Here is a 15,380-nt window from a genome sequence, read left to right as displayed (position 1 = left end):
AAATTTGTATCGAGCCACTCATTGCTATAGTTAAGTTGATAAAGAGTCGAATGGAATATTAGAAAATATATCTCTGCATCTTGCTTTGTATACAGGCTTCCTTTGTTATTGTGTATTGGATATAATTCTGAATTCTAATTTACATTGTTATATTGATTATTCAAATAACATTGTTTTATTTTCAGGATTCTTTTTAAATCTTGTTTGATTAATATCATAGTATATACAACTTTATTCGGTGCCATGTATGTTATTTGAGACATTAATTTTGATAAGAATTTGTAATGTGAAGAGTATAGTAGGGCACAGAAATATTGGCCATGTGAGATTGTCTGACTGAAATTGAGAGGTAGATTTAGTAATGAACAGGAAAGGACACCAACAGTCAGGTTGTAGTAAAAAAAGACATTGTGTAAAGAAAAAAAAGAAAGAAGTGCATAAAATGAAAGAAAATGAAGGGTTATGATAAGAAAATAATAAAAGCAAAATCTAAAAATGGAAGGCTATGATAAGGAAAAAAAAAGTTATAAAGGCAAAATAATTGTCCTTTTGGGACTTGGAAGTGGACCTTCATGTTACAGGACAGTTTGAGTGTTCCCTATTTATGGTGAAACCCAAACGTTATCTTCCCACCACCTGTTTTTTTTTTTTTTTTCTGCTTTTCTTTTTTTAACAAAAAATCCAATAGACACCAAACCAGAACAACAGCAGCAGACTCAAAAGAGAGACTATTACTTGAAAAGTTTAAATAAAAAGCTCATCTGGGTTCTGTTGCATGTTGATATTCAACCTTAATTTGCTTCCTGACATGAACTGAAAATTCCATGTGAGCACCTTTCTCTTAAGCTTTTCACTCTTCTATTTCTGTATCTACACCTTTATGTAAACTTGTTTCAGTTATATATATAGGATATGGTAAGCTTGCTCTTCAACAACTACTGCAGTTGCATTCATTATGAATCCATACTTTTTAGCAGTGTTTCTTCAGCTTTTTTTTTTTTTTCTTTCTTGGATTTATTGCAGTTTGGCTTACTGGGCATTCTGTTTTTTCCTTTTCCTCCCTTTTTCTATCTTTTTTCGTAAAAAATGTCAACCCTCATTTACTGCTCTTTTCTTCTTTTTTTGTTAATGACTGTGTTGTGCACTTGGGATTCTAGCTGTCATAGTGTTGGTGTATTCTTGGGTGTTTCTCAAGGTTAATAGAATTTAATGATCACAATTCGATAGTAGAAGGAATTCTTGCTCATTGTAGGTTACTAAAGGTAGCACACAAGCAAAGCTTTCATTGGGATACCTTTAACATATCTATTATGTTAATGTCATATGTGAGTTCTTCATTAGCTTCTGAGTTCATGTTGCAGCAGTTATTTGGATTGCAATTGTAAAGATTTCAGTCCAGCAATCAAAGGTTAGAAATAACATTGCTGTCTGTCCATATAATGCATACAGCTTTAGTTGCTGGTTGGGCCGGTTAGATGGCTCTTTATGAATTAACAGTTTTTTGATCCCTCTGACCCCGTTCTCGATCCAATGTGTCTTGCTAGTAATAATACCCTCTTTTTGTGCGGTCTGATAGGTAGTTTTCTCTATTTACTTCGACAAAATCTGATAACTGGAGAAAGGGAGAGCAATGGACCAAACCAACTCGAGTTTCACTGCCTCAACATCATCAGCTAATGATCAATCCATTAACCAAGAACTGACATCGATTGAGGTCTTTGCTCCAGCAGCAAGCAGTATTGCTGGACAGCCTCGTCCTACTAATACTAGTCAGATTGCCGGTGCGAAAGAGGGAGGCTCTTTGCAAACTTTTAGTTCTAGCAGTAGCCGAGCGCCTCCGAACAAGTGGATGGCATTTGGAAAAGAGGGTTCCAGTGTCACCTCCAGCGATGCGAATAGAGCAACAGATAATAACAGCTTCACAAACTTTAATGGAAAATCCATTTCCCAGCAAGTATTAACTGAAGCAAGCATAGCAGAAAGAACAGCTGAATGGGGACTTGTAGTGAAGTCAGATGTGGGAGAAGGCAGTTTCAAAGCAATAAACATGTCAACTGGAGATGGAGATAGAAGCAAAAAGAACTCACTAGAGAGATTTGCAGTTGACTCAACAAGGACCTCAGAGGAATCAGAAGCAGGAGCTTTTCCCAGAGTATCACAAGAATTGAAGGATGCTCTCTCAAGTCTACAACAAACTTTTGTTGTTTCTGATGCCACCAAACCAGACTGCCCTATAATGTATGCCAGCAGTGGTTTCTTCACTATGACTGGCTATTCTTCCAAGGAAGTTATTGGAAGGAACTGGTAAGCATTATCCTTCTGCTTCGGTAGCTATGCTAAGTAAGCCTTACTAGTTATAGCATTAGTCCTTCCAGCTAAATTGAATACATATGGAGATTTGATATTTTATGTTTGCAGCCGGTTTCTCCAAGGTCCAGAAACAGACGAGAAAGAAGTAGAAAAGATACGTGATGCAGTGAAGAGTGGGCAAAGCTACTGTGGCAGGCTCCTTAACTACAAGAAGGACGGCACACCTTTCTGGAATCTTCTCACTGTAACCCCCATCAAAGATGACCGTGGCAATACTATCAAATTTATTGGGTTAGCTAATAAACTCGTTAGACCTTCATGTGAAAATAATTACATGTCTAACTGTCAATTCATAACTGCTAATCCATTATCATCTTTGCCAAAATGTAGAATGCAGGTTGAAGTCAGCAAATATACTGAAGGTATTAATGAGAAGGCATTACGCCCTAATGGATTGCCCAAGTCTTTAATCCGCTATGATGGTAAAGAGAAAGAAAATACAGCACGCATAACAGTTTGGTTTTCTACTTTATAACATTGAAAGATTTTGTATACTTAGTTCCTTCATTCATTACATGTCAACTGTAATTTTATCGCAACCAGCTCGTCAGAAGGACAAGGCTTTAGATTCAATTACGGAGGTTGTTCAAACTGTAAAAGATCCAAAGTCTCACATTCGAACTATGAATCATGACATATCCAACAACCTTGATTATGTTCTGCCTAATTCAGTCGACTTCGACAACATCAGTACTAGTACACCTGGTAAACAAACTCCTCAGCTGGACTCTAAAGATGCTGTCTCTCAGGAGGCTTCCAAGAAAACTAGAAAATCGAGCAGAATTTCTTTCAGGGGGTCAGTAATAGTATCCCTTCTCATTTTTTATTTTTTATTTTTCCACTTATCATTGTCAATGGTAAAGTTTCCCCATCTCTGGCTAAAGAGAGCTCTCATAAACTCCTAATTCAGTAATCACTTCTCCCTGCGCACTGGGCGGACTCATTTGGACCTCCTTAAACATTGCAGTAAACAGGACCTTTTCCTTCTTGATTATGATACATCGTAATATTTAATGGTCAAGTTTTCTATTTCCTGGAGTGCAATACACATGAAAAGTATTTCCAGTGATAAAAGAGAAAATAGGGATGGAAGATAAGGATAATATTCCCATTATGCTTTAATTCATCAATGTCCTCAACATAGTAATTCGGCTATACAGGTGTCTGTATAGTAGTATTTACAAATTAGTCTCATTGGTGAATTGCGTGATCTCAAATCCCCGAAAGATGTTAATATAAGCTGTGTGATATTTCTGTGCAGGTTACAAGCAAGATCTCCAAGTTCTACAGGAATTAGGGAAGCACCACCACCAAGTGTTGATCCAGAGCTCTTAATGACCAAAGAAATAAAACACTCGGATAGTTGGGACCCTACTGGAAGAGACAGGGACATACGCCAAGGAATTGACTTGGCAACCACATTGGAACGTATTGAAAAGAATTTTGTGATCACGGATCCTAGACTTCCTGATAACCCCATTGTAAGTCATACTTTAGTGACTTGTGATCTTTTTAAATATCTGTCTCATTACCCAATGGAAAATTGCCAAAAATATGTTAAAGTGCAAGAGCATAGGTATATACAACCTAGTTCACTTGCATGGCCTTCTTGCTCTCATACTGGAGGCCCGAACTCAAAAGCTTTCTTCATTTGAGGTCTGTTTATTCCCTACAATGTGGATAAACTAGAAGGGGCATATTCACTTCAATTACTTGTGAGATGAACTATTGTTTCCAGCGTGTTTTAATTTATGTTCTGTGGATGATTCTAGAGAAGACCCTAAGGTTTATGGTGATATTATGAATATTATTGCATGCGTTGAAGTGTTATGTCAAACCTGGACTTGATTTTTACTTATGCTGTAGGCTATATGCACCAACTGTTAGCAGCATACCTAATGCTAGCAAATTTTCGTAGAATAAAAAATGCAGTTTGACATCCTGTGGATTGCTATGTGCAGATATTTGCATCTGATAGCTTTCTTGAACTAACAGAGTATACGCGTGAAGAAATCTTGGGAAGAAACTGTCGGTACGAAATTTAGAGTGCTTTTCTCTATTCATTTTGTGACTATCTGCACAGAATTTCTCCATTTAACTTCAATTTTTCTAAACACTTGAGATACACCCTAACAGTTCACGTAGTATTAGAGCTTTCTCCTAAAAAAATGTCAACAACTAGCCAACATGAAATAACATGATATTTGCAGATGATATAACAATTTTCTGTCATCTGCAAATTATGTTTTTAGAGGAAGATGATGCTGTGAAACTTTAATTTGCAACTTCCATCTGACATTTCAAATATTGGCAATTTAACTTTCATGGATAGGGAGAAAAGTTGAATATGAAATGTCTTTGAATATTGCCACCTAGATTTGTAAAACTCTCTCATGTTCACCTTTCTGCAACTTTAAAGAATTGCTGTTGCTATGATTTTGCTATCAATCACCCCTAGTCAAATAACAGATGACAAGTACCACCGTCATCATATCTGATACTAATTCAAAATCCTTGTCAATCGTTTAGGTTTCTTCAAGGACCTGAAACAGATCTAGCAACTGTCTCAAAGATAAGAGATGCTATTAGAGAACAGAGGGAAATTACTGTTCAGTTGATCAACTATACCAAAAGTGGTATGTGATTTTAAATTTCCCAGGATGCAAATAGCACAAACTACAAATGTTTTTGTTGTTCCTTTAAATCTGAAAGCTAGAAAGAAAAATAGTTAGTTGGTTGAAAGGTTAATTTTTGTAGTGCTCTCAAGGCAAATTAAGCTCCTCATTAAAGATTTTAGTAGTTCGATTTTTATTCTTTTTTTCCCATATTACTCTTTATGAATTCCTATGATTTCATGACTTGCAGGAAAGAAATTCTGGAACTTATTCCACCTGCAACCCATGCGTGATCAAAAGGTGGCTATTTGCCATACTTCAAGATAATCTATACTGCAGCTTTTCATTTGATCAATGCTCACAAGTTCCTTGTTTTTTTTTTTTTTTTTCTCTTTTGCGCAGGGTGAGCTTCAATACTTCATTGGTGTTCAACTAGATGGAAGCGATCATGTGGAACCCCTAAGAAACCGCCTCTCTGAGCAAACAGAGCTACAAAGCGCTAAGCTGGTATGCAGATTCTTCATCATTTGTATCTCAGATTGTCTAGTGGACTATTAACTTATAGAAAGTGGAACTTATTATTTTGATTATATTCTGAATTCAAATACTATATTTTCATTCTTTAGTTCTAATTGTTTTTGACATCTGGTTGTTTACCAGGTCAAAGCTACAGCAGAAAATGTCGATGAAGCTGTTCGAGAACTCCCTGATGCCAACTTGGTAAGGTACTCTTTTCGCTCAATGTTAGGACTGAAAAATTAGCTTAAAATATTTGGAAAGATAACCATTGATGACACATGACTTGATCACAAGAATTACATACTAAACTGCTTGGTAGCTGAAGATTGATGATGGAACACATAAATTTCTAAAACAATCAACAAACTGTGGAGATATTTACTTAGTTTCTGAATATTATGAACTTCAGAATACATTTTCCGTGCAGAAACTTTCTATTTGAGCACCATAGGTAGATAAACCTTGTGTTATTTTATTTGGGTTTCATAATATTTTGTGTGTAATACATTCTTTTTTCCAAATTATGTACAAGGTTTACACAATTAGATAACTCGATAGAATGCATATATTGATATAGATGTGCCAACACCTAATGTATTCATTAAATTCATACTTCCTACTCCACTGACATTATTATGCCTCAGTTAATTTGTAAATACATATTGCTTGTAACTTATGCATAATATTATATTCCAGAGACCTGAAGATTTATGGGCAATTCACTCCCAGCCTGTCTTTCCACGGCCTCACAAAAGGGAAAATCCTTCTTGGATAGCAATAAAAGAGGTGCCAGTTATTGAAGTTAACTGTATCAGTAATACTATGCAGCTTTACATCTAGTAAATGTATTTATTTTGTTGCAAGCATCCAGTTGTTGGCATAAACCTTCAGTTAAACTCCTTAAATCCCAGGTGCACTAGTCGACTCACATACCCTTGGTTAATGCTAGCTTAGGAGATGCATACTTACAATTTAAGAGAATTAATCTGATTATGCTGAAGTTTTATATTATAGTATCTACAGTATGTGTTGCTGTTGCTGTTCTAGGGCTATGAAAAGGTGTAAAGTGCATGCAATCTGTTTTCATTTTCATAATAAGCATCATTGTCGTCCTCGCAGATCATTTCGAGTGGTGAGAAAATAGGGTTACAACATTTCAAACCCATAAAGCCCTTGGGATGCGGGGATACTGGCAGGTATTGTTATCTAACTTCTTGTTATGGAAACTATTTACAACTTCCAATCTATTTTCTGGCTTGAACTATTTTGTCTTCTGCAGTTCTAATATTTTGATAGCCTTGCTTGTGAGTTAAAGACCATCTTCTAAATTAGCTTTTGCATGCATATTGTGTTGGATTTTCCTCAGATGAATCTTAAAGGTGGATCTGTAATTTATAGAACAGAAAGGCAGAAAGGAGGATTAGAGGCAGCTGTTAAACCAATCAGAGATACACAACTTAGAATGATTAGTTTTAGACTTGAAAACTCTTTTGGTTGTAGATTGAAAGTTATATAACACAGCAGATAGAACTCGACAACTCGACTAAACTTTAAACCAGAACTGGTTGTGGCTGGTTGCTGTAATGCAGGTTGACAGCAGAAAGCCAAAGAAAAACTCATCTGATGTATTCTTTTTTCTCTAACCACTCATGTGGCTCACCGTTTCATCTACTTGTGCTACCATTCTCTCGAGTGCGATTAGTACATTGCTAATCTTTTTGATGCTTAGTTGTCACTTCCTAATAGTATCTAATGATTTAATCTTGTTCTACAGATTTTACAATTGAAGTATTCTTGTATCTATTGCAGTGTTCATTTGGTAGAACTGAAAGGTACAGGCCAACTGTATGCTATGAAGGCAATGGAAAAATCTATGATGCTAAACCGTAACAAGGTCTGAATCATCAAACATATTCTCAGCATAAAAGTATCCGCCTTTCTGAAAATTACTAGACTTATATTATTAACTTAATTGATAAAATACTTGATAAGAAAACATGAAGAAACTGCGGAACTGAGATTTCTTCACATTCATTGTGACTGCTCTACAGGTTCACCGAGCGTGCATTGAAAGAGAAATTATTTCACTCCTAGATCATCCTTTTCTTCCCACACTCTACACCTCCTTCCAGGTATTCTGATCCGAGATATTACGTGCCAATTTGACATAGCTTTTCTTGAGAAAGGCTATTTATTTATTTATTTTGAATTTCTAGTCTTACACTTTTAGGCTTTTCAAAACCATGCAGCTTTTTTCCAAACAATGGTTTTAAAAAAGCAGCACCTGGAAAACTCTTAAAATTAAAAATAAAAACAAAACAAAAATCTAAAGTTGATTTGGAAAACTTGTGCTAAACAATGCCTGCATTGTTCTTGACTCAATACACACCTCACATGAATCCATTTGATGTCTCATTCGGGTATCATGTTCATATTCCGGATTATCATAAACTAGTGAAATGTGAAAACAATAAATTAAAGTAAATGTTATCTCATCAGTAACTAACTACCCACTGTGATGAGTTATTTTTCAAAAGATCAAAAGATTCTTGATAACTGTGTCTCGAATAATGAAGATGGCTTGAAGCTGCTTCGAGGGCCTAATTAGTACTCTTTTTAACTTCCAGAAAAGGCCAGAAGTATTTAACAGGTTCTTGAATTTACAAAGTTACATAGTTAGAGTCATGAGGCTTTACATAGAATCTCTCTTTTTTGGTTGGATTTGCAGATTTTTGGGTAAAAAATATTTGTTTTTTCTTCTCAGACTTCTACGCACGTTTGTCTGATAACAGACTTTTGTCCTGGTGGAGAGCTATTTGCACTGCTTGACAGACAGCCTATGAAATTATTTAAGGAGGAATCTGCAAGGTGCTCTATGTTTACTGCTATAACATTTTGTAGAGACTTGGTCATTTCTCAGTTTAGAATTTTCAGAAGTTTATTTTACTGCTCATGTTGAATGCTACAGCCATTGTTTTTGTTCGGTTTAGCATCAAGACTTACCAATTTTGATTTTTACATCTTCAGGTTCTATGCAGCAGAGGTTGTCATTGGCCTGGAATATCTCCACTGTTTGGGTACTAAAACATTTACTTAACTAGAATGGCTTAATTATCTACTAGTAGAGATATCTATTCAGCTCCCATGGTTGATAATGTTCTTCATCAGCAAGTTCATTCTTCTCTTATGCTGAAATCACTTCCATTTTCAAACATCTGTGACACAGGAATCATATATCGGGACCTGAAGCCTGAAAATATTTTGCTCCAGAAGGATGGGCATGTTGTTCTAACTGACTTTGATTTATCATTTATGGCATCCTGTAAACCACAAGTAAGTCTCTGTTTCTGATCAGAGATTGGAAGAAATGTAGGCATGTTTCTTATTGTTCTGTTCTTATTGTTTTTGGGGCTGTCCATTCAGTCTCTGTCAGCACTAACTATCATTCACTGATTTATTATGCAGATACTAAAGCCTCCGCCGCCTACTAATAGAAGAAGGTCTAGGAGTCAACCGCCGCCAATGTTTGTCGCAGAACCAGTATCACAATCAAATTCTTTTGTTGGAACTGAAGAATATATTGCTCCTGTATGGTGAATTTTCAGTTTACGTTTTTTATGTTTATGCATTTCATTTCCTTGATACTTTAATATGTGCATTATCTGGGCTACTTTTGGAAAACTATTGACTGGGTGGGGAAATTCTGCAGAACAAAATTTGCATACCTAAAAATCATGCCAACCACTGTATATTATGGAAAGAGTTCTTACAGGTTTGTTGGTTACAGGAAATAATCACAGGTTCAGGCCACAGTAGTGCCATTGACTGGTGGGCTCTAGGTAAGCACATTGTGAATTATACATTTTGTGTTTTGTTTGAGAACTTGATTGAAGTTGAGCACATAGCAATTAATATCTGCAGCACTCTTTTAAAGTGCAGTTGATAATATTTCTGTTTCCATTTTTGTTTGACAATATTAACTGAAAAATTCAAAACAATTATAAACAAAATTTAGATAAAATAAAATAAACTGATGAGTCCTTTTGTCTACTGAATCATCAAAACCACCACTGCTTCTATCTGTCTCCATCTGCGGGTCCTTCACCACCAATGTTGTAAACCACTACAACCCTGTAGTCGTTGCCAAGACAGTATTTCCACCACCACCACTCCCATCAGTAATTAACTACAATAGTCATGTCTGATAAACTTATGCATCATTCTTTTAACAAGTTTCCCTCTATTTAATATTTGAAATTCAGGTATCTTGTTGTACGAGATGTTGTATGGCCGTACACCTTTCAGGGGAAAGAATAGACAGAAGACATTTGCCAACATCTTGCACAAAGATCTCACTTTTCCAAGTAGCATTCCAGTAAGATTTTGATTAGTTTTGTTGTTTTTACAATCTTGATTCTTTGAGTGATTAAATTCAAACTAAGACCCTCGGCTAAAGATTTCAAGTTCTTTTGATAATTATTTGGGAGTTGGAGCTGAATTACTAGTGTTTTTGCAGGTTAGTCTTGCTGCCAGGCAACTGATCAATGCACTTTTAAGCAAAGACCCCGAAATCCGGTTAGGATCAAGAACCGGTGCCAATGAAATCAAACAACATCCTTTCTTTCGTGGAATTAACTGGCCACTCATACGCTGCATGGTACTTGTAATTCCATTTATTTGTTTACTATTCATCTTTCCAGTTGCTCTCACCCGCATTAGATAGACGATTTTACTTTGGTTTTCCTTCTTTAGGGCAAAAATATTCCTAGTTCTGGTGTGCAAATAAGCATCTGTTGTAAACCAGAAAGCTATATAGGAGAGAGTCTCATTATGGAGAGATCAAACACAAATTATCTACATTAACCTTTAAGCTTGCATAGTCATGAAAATTCTACTTGCTGAGGCAATAACGAGAATTCTTGTCCATAACTAGAACCTCCTAATACAAAGTTGTAAAGGAAAAAATGTGCAAATATGCACCCCCCAAAACTCTAATAATTAGTTTTCTCAATAAGTGTCCCTCATCAATAATTAAATTCCTAAAGAAAAATGGGATACACAATATTCATCCTTGGTCACATCTCTTGGATGATGTACTTTTGCAGAGCCCACCGTCTCTGGATGTGCCTATCCAGTTAATTCTAAAAGATCCTGAGGCCAAAGATGTCAAATGGGAAGATGACGGAGTTCTTACACCCTCCATGGATTTGGAGATTTTCTAAAGGTTCGTTTTGATTACTTTTAGTTTTACCAAAGCTTTCCCCAGCAGTATTATACAGTTGCTAATGCAAACTGCTGCTTTCTCATTTGTGGAACTTGCATTTCAGAAACCACATGGAGTGGTGATTGAAGTTGGCTTCAAGAATCTTGTTTACAGGAATTTTCCTCTTATTTGTACATCATAATGTTTCAATTTATAAATGAGAGATTATGTAATGTAGTCTGAAAGACATCGAGTGGTCCCTGTATGTTCCTTTCGGATTGTGGATTTGCTTCAGCTAATGAAGCAATAGGCTGCAGATAATGAAGACTACATGAAGCTAGTAAGTTCTTGGCGATTGGAGTGGATTCCTAAAGTATTAACCATATTACAAGGACTTGGGTGGGTGTCTCTGCCATCAGCAGGGGACTGTAATTGAGGGGTCGTAGATATCTAACTTCTGTCTCTGATAGAGGGAAACTGTTCTAAATAAGCAAACTTAAATGCTACCTAGCTGTAAAAACTATTGTCTTCTTCTTACATTTGCTAATATTCACCAGCATGATCAACCTCACACCTTCTGCAACTACATTATATGAGATCAGCAGAACTATGCACTGCCAGAGTCTGATCAAACTTGACAATCTTGGTGTAATTGTTTTATCTAGCTACACAGACAAGTCAGTTATATCCACACAACCAAAAGTATTCTAGTGAACAGCATGGAAAGGAAATTTTTCTGGTAACTTAATGTTTGTCTTCCCCAGCCAGACAAGAACACTCTACATTCAAATACTGCTATGCTAGGATATATTTCAGTGAGTTTTCAGAACACCACATAATGTCATTCTTCCAGGCTCCAGCAACATGAGAAGTCACTCTGCATGATTCCCTTTGAATATCATCGCTGAGAAATCCTATGCGTAATTCAACTATTTTAACTTAGAAAAAAAGACACCAGAGGTGCCATTCCCATTCTAACTACATCTGAAATATTAGAAGCTCCAAAAGAAAAAAAAAAAAAAAGGAAAACAAAAACCTGCCTCCATACCCACTGACGACCTCTTTTGTCAGAAAACATGACATAATAAACTCTTATTGTAATTCCTGAAAAGGGAATTCAGGCAACCAACTTCTCATATAAATGTCCCACTCGATTTATTAGTAGGTATGAGGTAGTTTATACTCGATCACTTGTTCCAGCAAATTAAATACAATTACTGCCAAAGAACTTACATAGCATCTTAGATAAACAATCAGTTTAGCTTAACAAATGTTCTGATCATAAAACATATGAACCACATTTGACATACATTTGCAGATGAATCACAAAAGCTATCAAGTGTATAATCCTTGAAAATACAAGCATATCACATATTTCACATAATGAGAAGAAAAATTGTAATAAGGATCAACAGTTGGGAGCACAGCACTTCAATGTTAACCAATATAAAATGTAATATCACTTCTTATCTTACTTGGTGGCCTGGGCAATAATATTACTTATTGAACTGGCCTGCTCTTTTGCAGTCTCCACCAATGAATCCTACAGATTAAATAATGCATTCAGAAAAGCTGGAAGAATCTACAACTATAAGCAAGTGGACAATCACAAGCTATACCTGTGCAGCTATTAGCCTGGCAACAGTTTTCTTGCTTGATTCTTGGAGTTCACCAGCAATCAACAGCTCATCCAATATATAGTAGGCCTTCCAATTTAAAGAATCAAACAACTAAGTGAATAACCTTTCACATCCATGTATGCATGATAAAGGGTTATTACTCAGGCATATTAAGAATAGCCAATTGCAGCATAAATCATTAGCAGCAAAAAAATACTGCAAAATAACTCTAAATCCAAGCTCTAAGAAAAGGCTAAGAGATGAAACCAACAAAACAAAGATTAAGACCCTGACTGCTAGACAAACACACATACCTTATGGAAGTTGAAGATCAAATCCAACTCACAGACCTGGAAGAATAATGAATTTAGCAGGATCAAAATGCCATCTTAAAGACACATATTCGTTCTGCAAGTTCTAGCGTGTCAGACACAGATAAATGACGCAAAAGGCATTTCTCCAAGTCATAAAGTGATTTCCAATACCTTTCTGAACTTATGAAGATAAAAGTAACCACAAGAACATAACCAATAGTCCACTGACTACTTCGCCCCAAACTGGCAGTAGCTCTTTCTCAATTAATACACATTTCTCTTTCATTTAAAATGGACTAAAACCAAGGAGAAAAATAAAATAAAGCATATACTAAGTTCACATATCATCATTCTTCTTCATTTAAACAGATGCAAAAATACATACACACAATACATACCAGAACTGACTGAAAGTGTTACAAACAAACATCATAAACTGATTATTTTTTCAAGAAACAAACAGAGGTTAAAATAAAACCACAGGTATCAGTAAACTCACACTGCCAAAGTATCGGTCCAAAATCTCAACAAAATGATGGATAATTTCAAGGACTTCTAATTCATTATCATCCTGATCGATGCACATGCAGAAGTAGAGACTAGCATACCTGCATATAAGGAGAAACGTAAAAACACAGTTGATCAGATTTCAACGACAAAATATACTCGATTCATTGATTGTCTACTGCATTAAATACCTTTTATAAACAACTTTGTATCCTCTCCATTCAACAAAATTACAGAGCTTAGGCCCTCGAGTTAGAATTACTCCACTGAGCTCGCGAATAACCTTTTTTTTCCAAGTGATTAGCATACACAATAAGGATGATATTTCAAAATTAAAAACAAAAGATGGGTACAACCAAGACAAGACCAACAATCTAATCAACATCATGAGTGCCTGATTAGTAGTAGTAGTAATAATAATAATAATATAAGTTCGATACCTTAGTTCTTTCCTTTTGTGAATAAGGTGAATACCATTTTGTCAATCTTACTTTTCCTTGTCGACTAATAAGAAGTACAAACTGAATCTGAAACCCAGAACAACCCATTCGTCATTGACACATAGTTCATCATAAAACACTGCATTTAACATCAAAATACTTCACTGTTTCAAAAATGCTAATAATTTAGAGTCGTCAATATTGGTAATCGAGCATCGTAATTTAGAAAATATACAACTGGAATGACACGGAAGATCAGAGAATATGCTAAAGCTACAAAAATAATATTAATTACACCCAAACGCTAAATATTAACAAATTTAAGCAACAAAATCATGGATCTGGAGAAGCTTACCATCTTCTCTTCTTCTTGTTTTTGATTTGATTTGACGGTTTTGTATTAAGAGATCAACAAAAATTAAAAATAAAAAACCCAAACAACAAATAGCTTTCGGTTTTCTTTTTTTCCAGAACCAGGCTGCTCCTCCTTAGAAATATTTTAAACTTGGGCCGGACTTTTGACTTGAGTTTTCTAGTTCTAGGGCCGAACCCGAACTTGATACCGACCCAATTCAATCATTCGGGCGTAACATTTTGACCAAATTTGGTAATACTTATTTATGTAATTTTTCTGGTGGACCTAATTTATTGGGTGAGTTTCAGAAAATTAAATTCTCAAATTTGCTAAGAATATTAGTTAACTTTTTCAAATTTACACAAACTAATTGTTAATCATTTACCGTGCACTAAATTTATTATTATTATTATTTTAATTATAAAATCGAATTAACAGATTTAATAAATTTTCAACATTTATATTATTTATAAAATTTTAAAAGATAATAATAAATTAACTATTTTTAAATATTTTTAATTTCTTAAAATTTTATTAATGTAATAATATAAAATATATTCTAAAATTATTTATTAATTAATTTTACTATTATATAAATTAATATATTAATATAATTGATATTTCTATTTTCTAGAATTACAAATTTATTATATAATTAAAAAATTAATACCTGTAAAGATTCAATCCCATTTCATTATAATAGTAAATTAATATATCAATATAATTGATATTACTATTTAATTTTTATCTCATTTCAATTCCATGTTCTATTTATTTCGCATTATATATTATTTATTTTATTATATTATTTTGTATATTATTATTATATTTTTATATGTTGATTATATTCTCCCTTGATTGTCTTAAAATGCTAATCTCGAAAATGTATGACTAAGTATTTTTAAAGGCATCTCTCTAAAAGATTAAGCATGCTCCCTAGACAGAATTATTTTTATGCATTTGCTAATTGTGTGTTATGGCCTTAAGGCTATTGTTTGTTTAGGACCCCAATTTATCCTTACTTTTCCTTAATCTCATTCTGGTTTTTATTTTTTTCATTTTCTATGTATAATTATGTTGTGCTTATAAATTCATCTCACATGTAATAAATTATAAAACTAGACTTAGTAATTATTGACTCAATCTGCAGGTTTGTGACTAGCGTTAAGGAATGAGTAGGCTTAAGGCCATTAAAAGGGGTAGCAAGCCTGATTAATCACTAACTTAATTAGAATATAATTTCATTCTATATACCAAACAAGATATTTACTAATACTCATCCACAAATACAATATAATTTGCTCAAAGAGAGAAACTACAGATAAAAATATTAAGTGTGAATGTAAATATTGCAGAGAATCTAGAAATTTAAATAGTTATTAATACAAGAGAAATAATTATGTTAAGTCCGATGAAGAAAAAAGTCAAGCTGCTCAAA

At 34.5% G+C, this 15,380-nt stretch overlaps 2 protein-coding genes across 5 annotated transcripts; one reads left to right on the top strand and one right to left on the bottom strand.

Moving 5' to 3' along the window:
- Window positions 1-541: 541 nt before the first annotated feature.
- On the top strand, window positions 542-11,278 carry LOC8285357 (phototropin-2). 4 transcript variants are annotated; one of them, XM_048372885.1, is made up of 25 exons: window positions 572-826; window positions 1,365-1,408; window positions 1,577-2,304; window positions 2,419-2,601; window positions 2,701-2,792; window positions 2,914-3,166; window positions 3,632-3,851; window positions 4,332-4,402; window positions 4,900-5,006; window positions 5,236-5,285; window positions 5,388-5,492; window positions 5,646-5,705; window positions 6,201-6,290; window positions 6,624-6,700; window positions 7,314-7,398; window positions 7,556-7,636; window positions 8,269-8,372; window positions 8,532-8,581; window positions 8,731-8,837; window positions 8,970-9,092; window positions 9,292-9,343; window positions 9,767-9,879; window positions 10,021-10,161; window positions 10,610-10,728; window positions 10,832-11,278. In XM_048372885.1, exons 3-24 carry the CDS (start codon window positions 1,631-1,633, stop codon window positions 10,724-10,726), a joined length of 2,955 nt encoding a protein of 984 aa, XP_048228842.1. In that variant the 5' UTR covers window positions 572-826; window positions 1,365-1,408; window positions 1,577-1,630; the 3' UTR covers window positions 10,727-10,728; window positions 10,832-11,278. The 4 variants fall into 4 exon arrangements, 3 of the variants coding, with proteins under 3 accessions (XP_048228842.1, XP_048228841.1, XP_015571852.1); XM_048372884.1 differs by having other exon boundaries at window positions 1,362-1,408; XM_015716366.3 differs by lacking the exon at window positions 1,365-1,408 and having other exon boundaries at window positions 574-826.
- Window positions 11,279-11,898: 620 nt separating this feature from the next.
- LOC8285358 (AP-1 complex subunit sigma-2) lies at window positions 11,899-14,095 on the bottom strand. Its single transcript, XM_002514342.4, has 7 exons — window positions 13,943-14,095; window positions 13,588-13,674; window positions 13,339-13,430; window positions 13,140-13,248; window positions 12,641-12,676; window positions 12,327-12,413; window positions 11,899-12,250 (listed from the first exon to the last, which is right to left on the bottom strand). The coding sequence occupies exons 1-7, from the start codon at window positions 13,943-13,945 to the stop codon at window positions 12,179-12,181; spliced, it is 486 nt and encodes a 161-aa protein (XP_002514388.1). The 5' UTR covers window positions 13,946-14,095; the 3' UTR covers window positions 11,899-12,178.
- Window positions 14,096-15,380: the final 1,285 nt, after the last annotated feature.

Source organism: Ricinus communis, chromosome 4 (genome assembly GCF_019578655.1).
Source record: "Ricinus communis isolate WT05 ecotype wild-type chromosome 4, ASM1957865v1, whole genome shotgun sequence".
NCBI classification, from domain to species: Eukaryota; Viridiplantae; Streptophyta; class Magnoliopsida; order Malpighiales; family Euphorbiaceae; genus Ricinus; species Ricinus communis.
This window is presented reverse-complemented; position numbering and strand designations above follow the sequence as displayed.

What these genes read in the sequence shown, in the direction of transcription:
- LOC8285357 (XM_048372885.1), top strand. Translation starts at nt 1,631, where the DNA reads ATGGACCAAACCAACTCGAGTTTCACTGCCTCAACATCATCAGCTAAT. An exon ending in TGATGCTAAACCGTAACAAG is followed by an intron (nt 7,399 to 7,555) that starts GTCTGAATCATC and finishes ACTGCTCTACAG; the next exon opens with GTTCACCGAGCGTGCATTGA. An exon ending in GGAATATCTCCACTGTTTGG is followed by an intron (nt 8,582 to 8,730) that starts GTACTAAAACAT and finishes TCTGTGACACAG; the next exon opens with GAATCATATATCGGGACCTG.
- LOC8285358 (XM_002514342.4), bottom strand. An exon ending in TGGACCGATACTTTGGCAGT is followed by an intron (nt 12,677 to 13,139) that starts GTGAGTTTACTG and finishes TTATTCTTCCAG; the next exon opens with GTCTGTGAGTTGGATTTGAT. An exon ending in TGATCTTCAACTTCCATAAG is followed by an intron (nt 12,414 to 12,640) that starts GTATGTGTGTTT and finishes TTAAATTGGAAG; the next exon opens with GCCTACTATATATTGGATGA.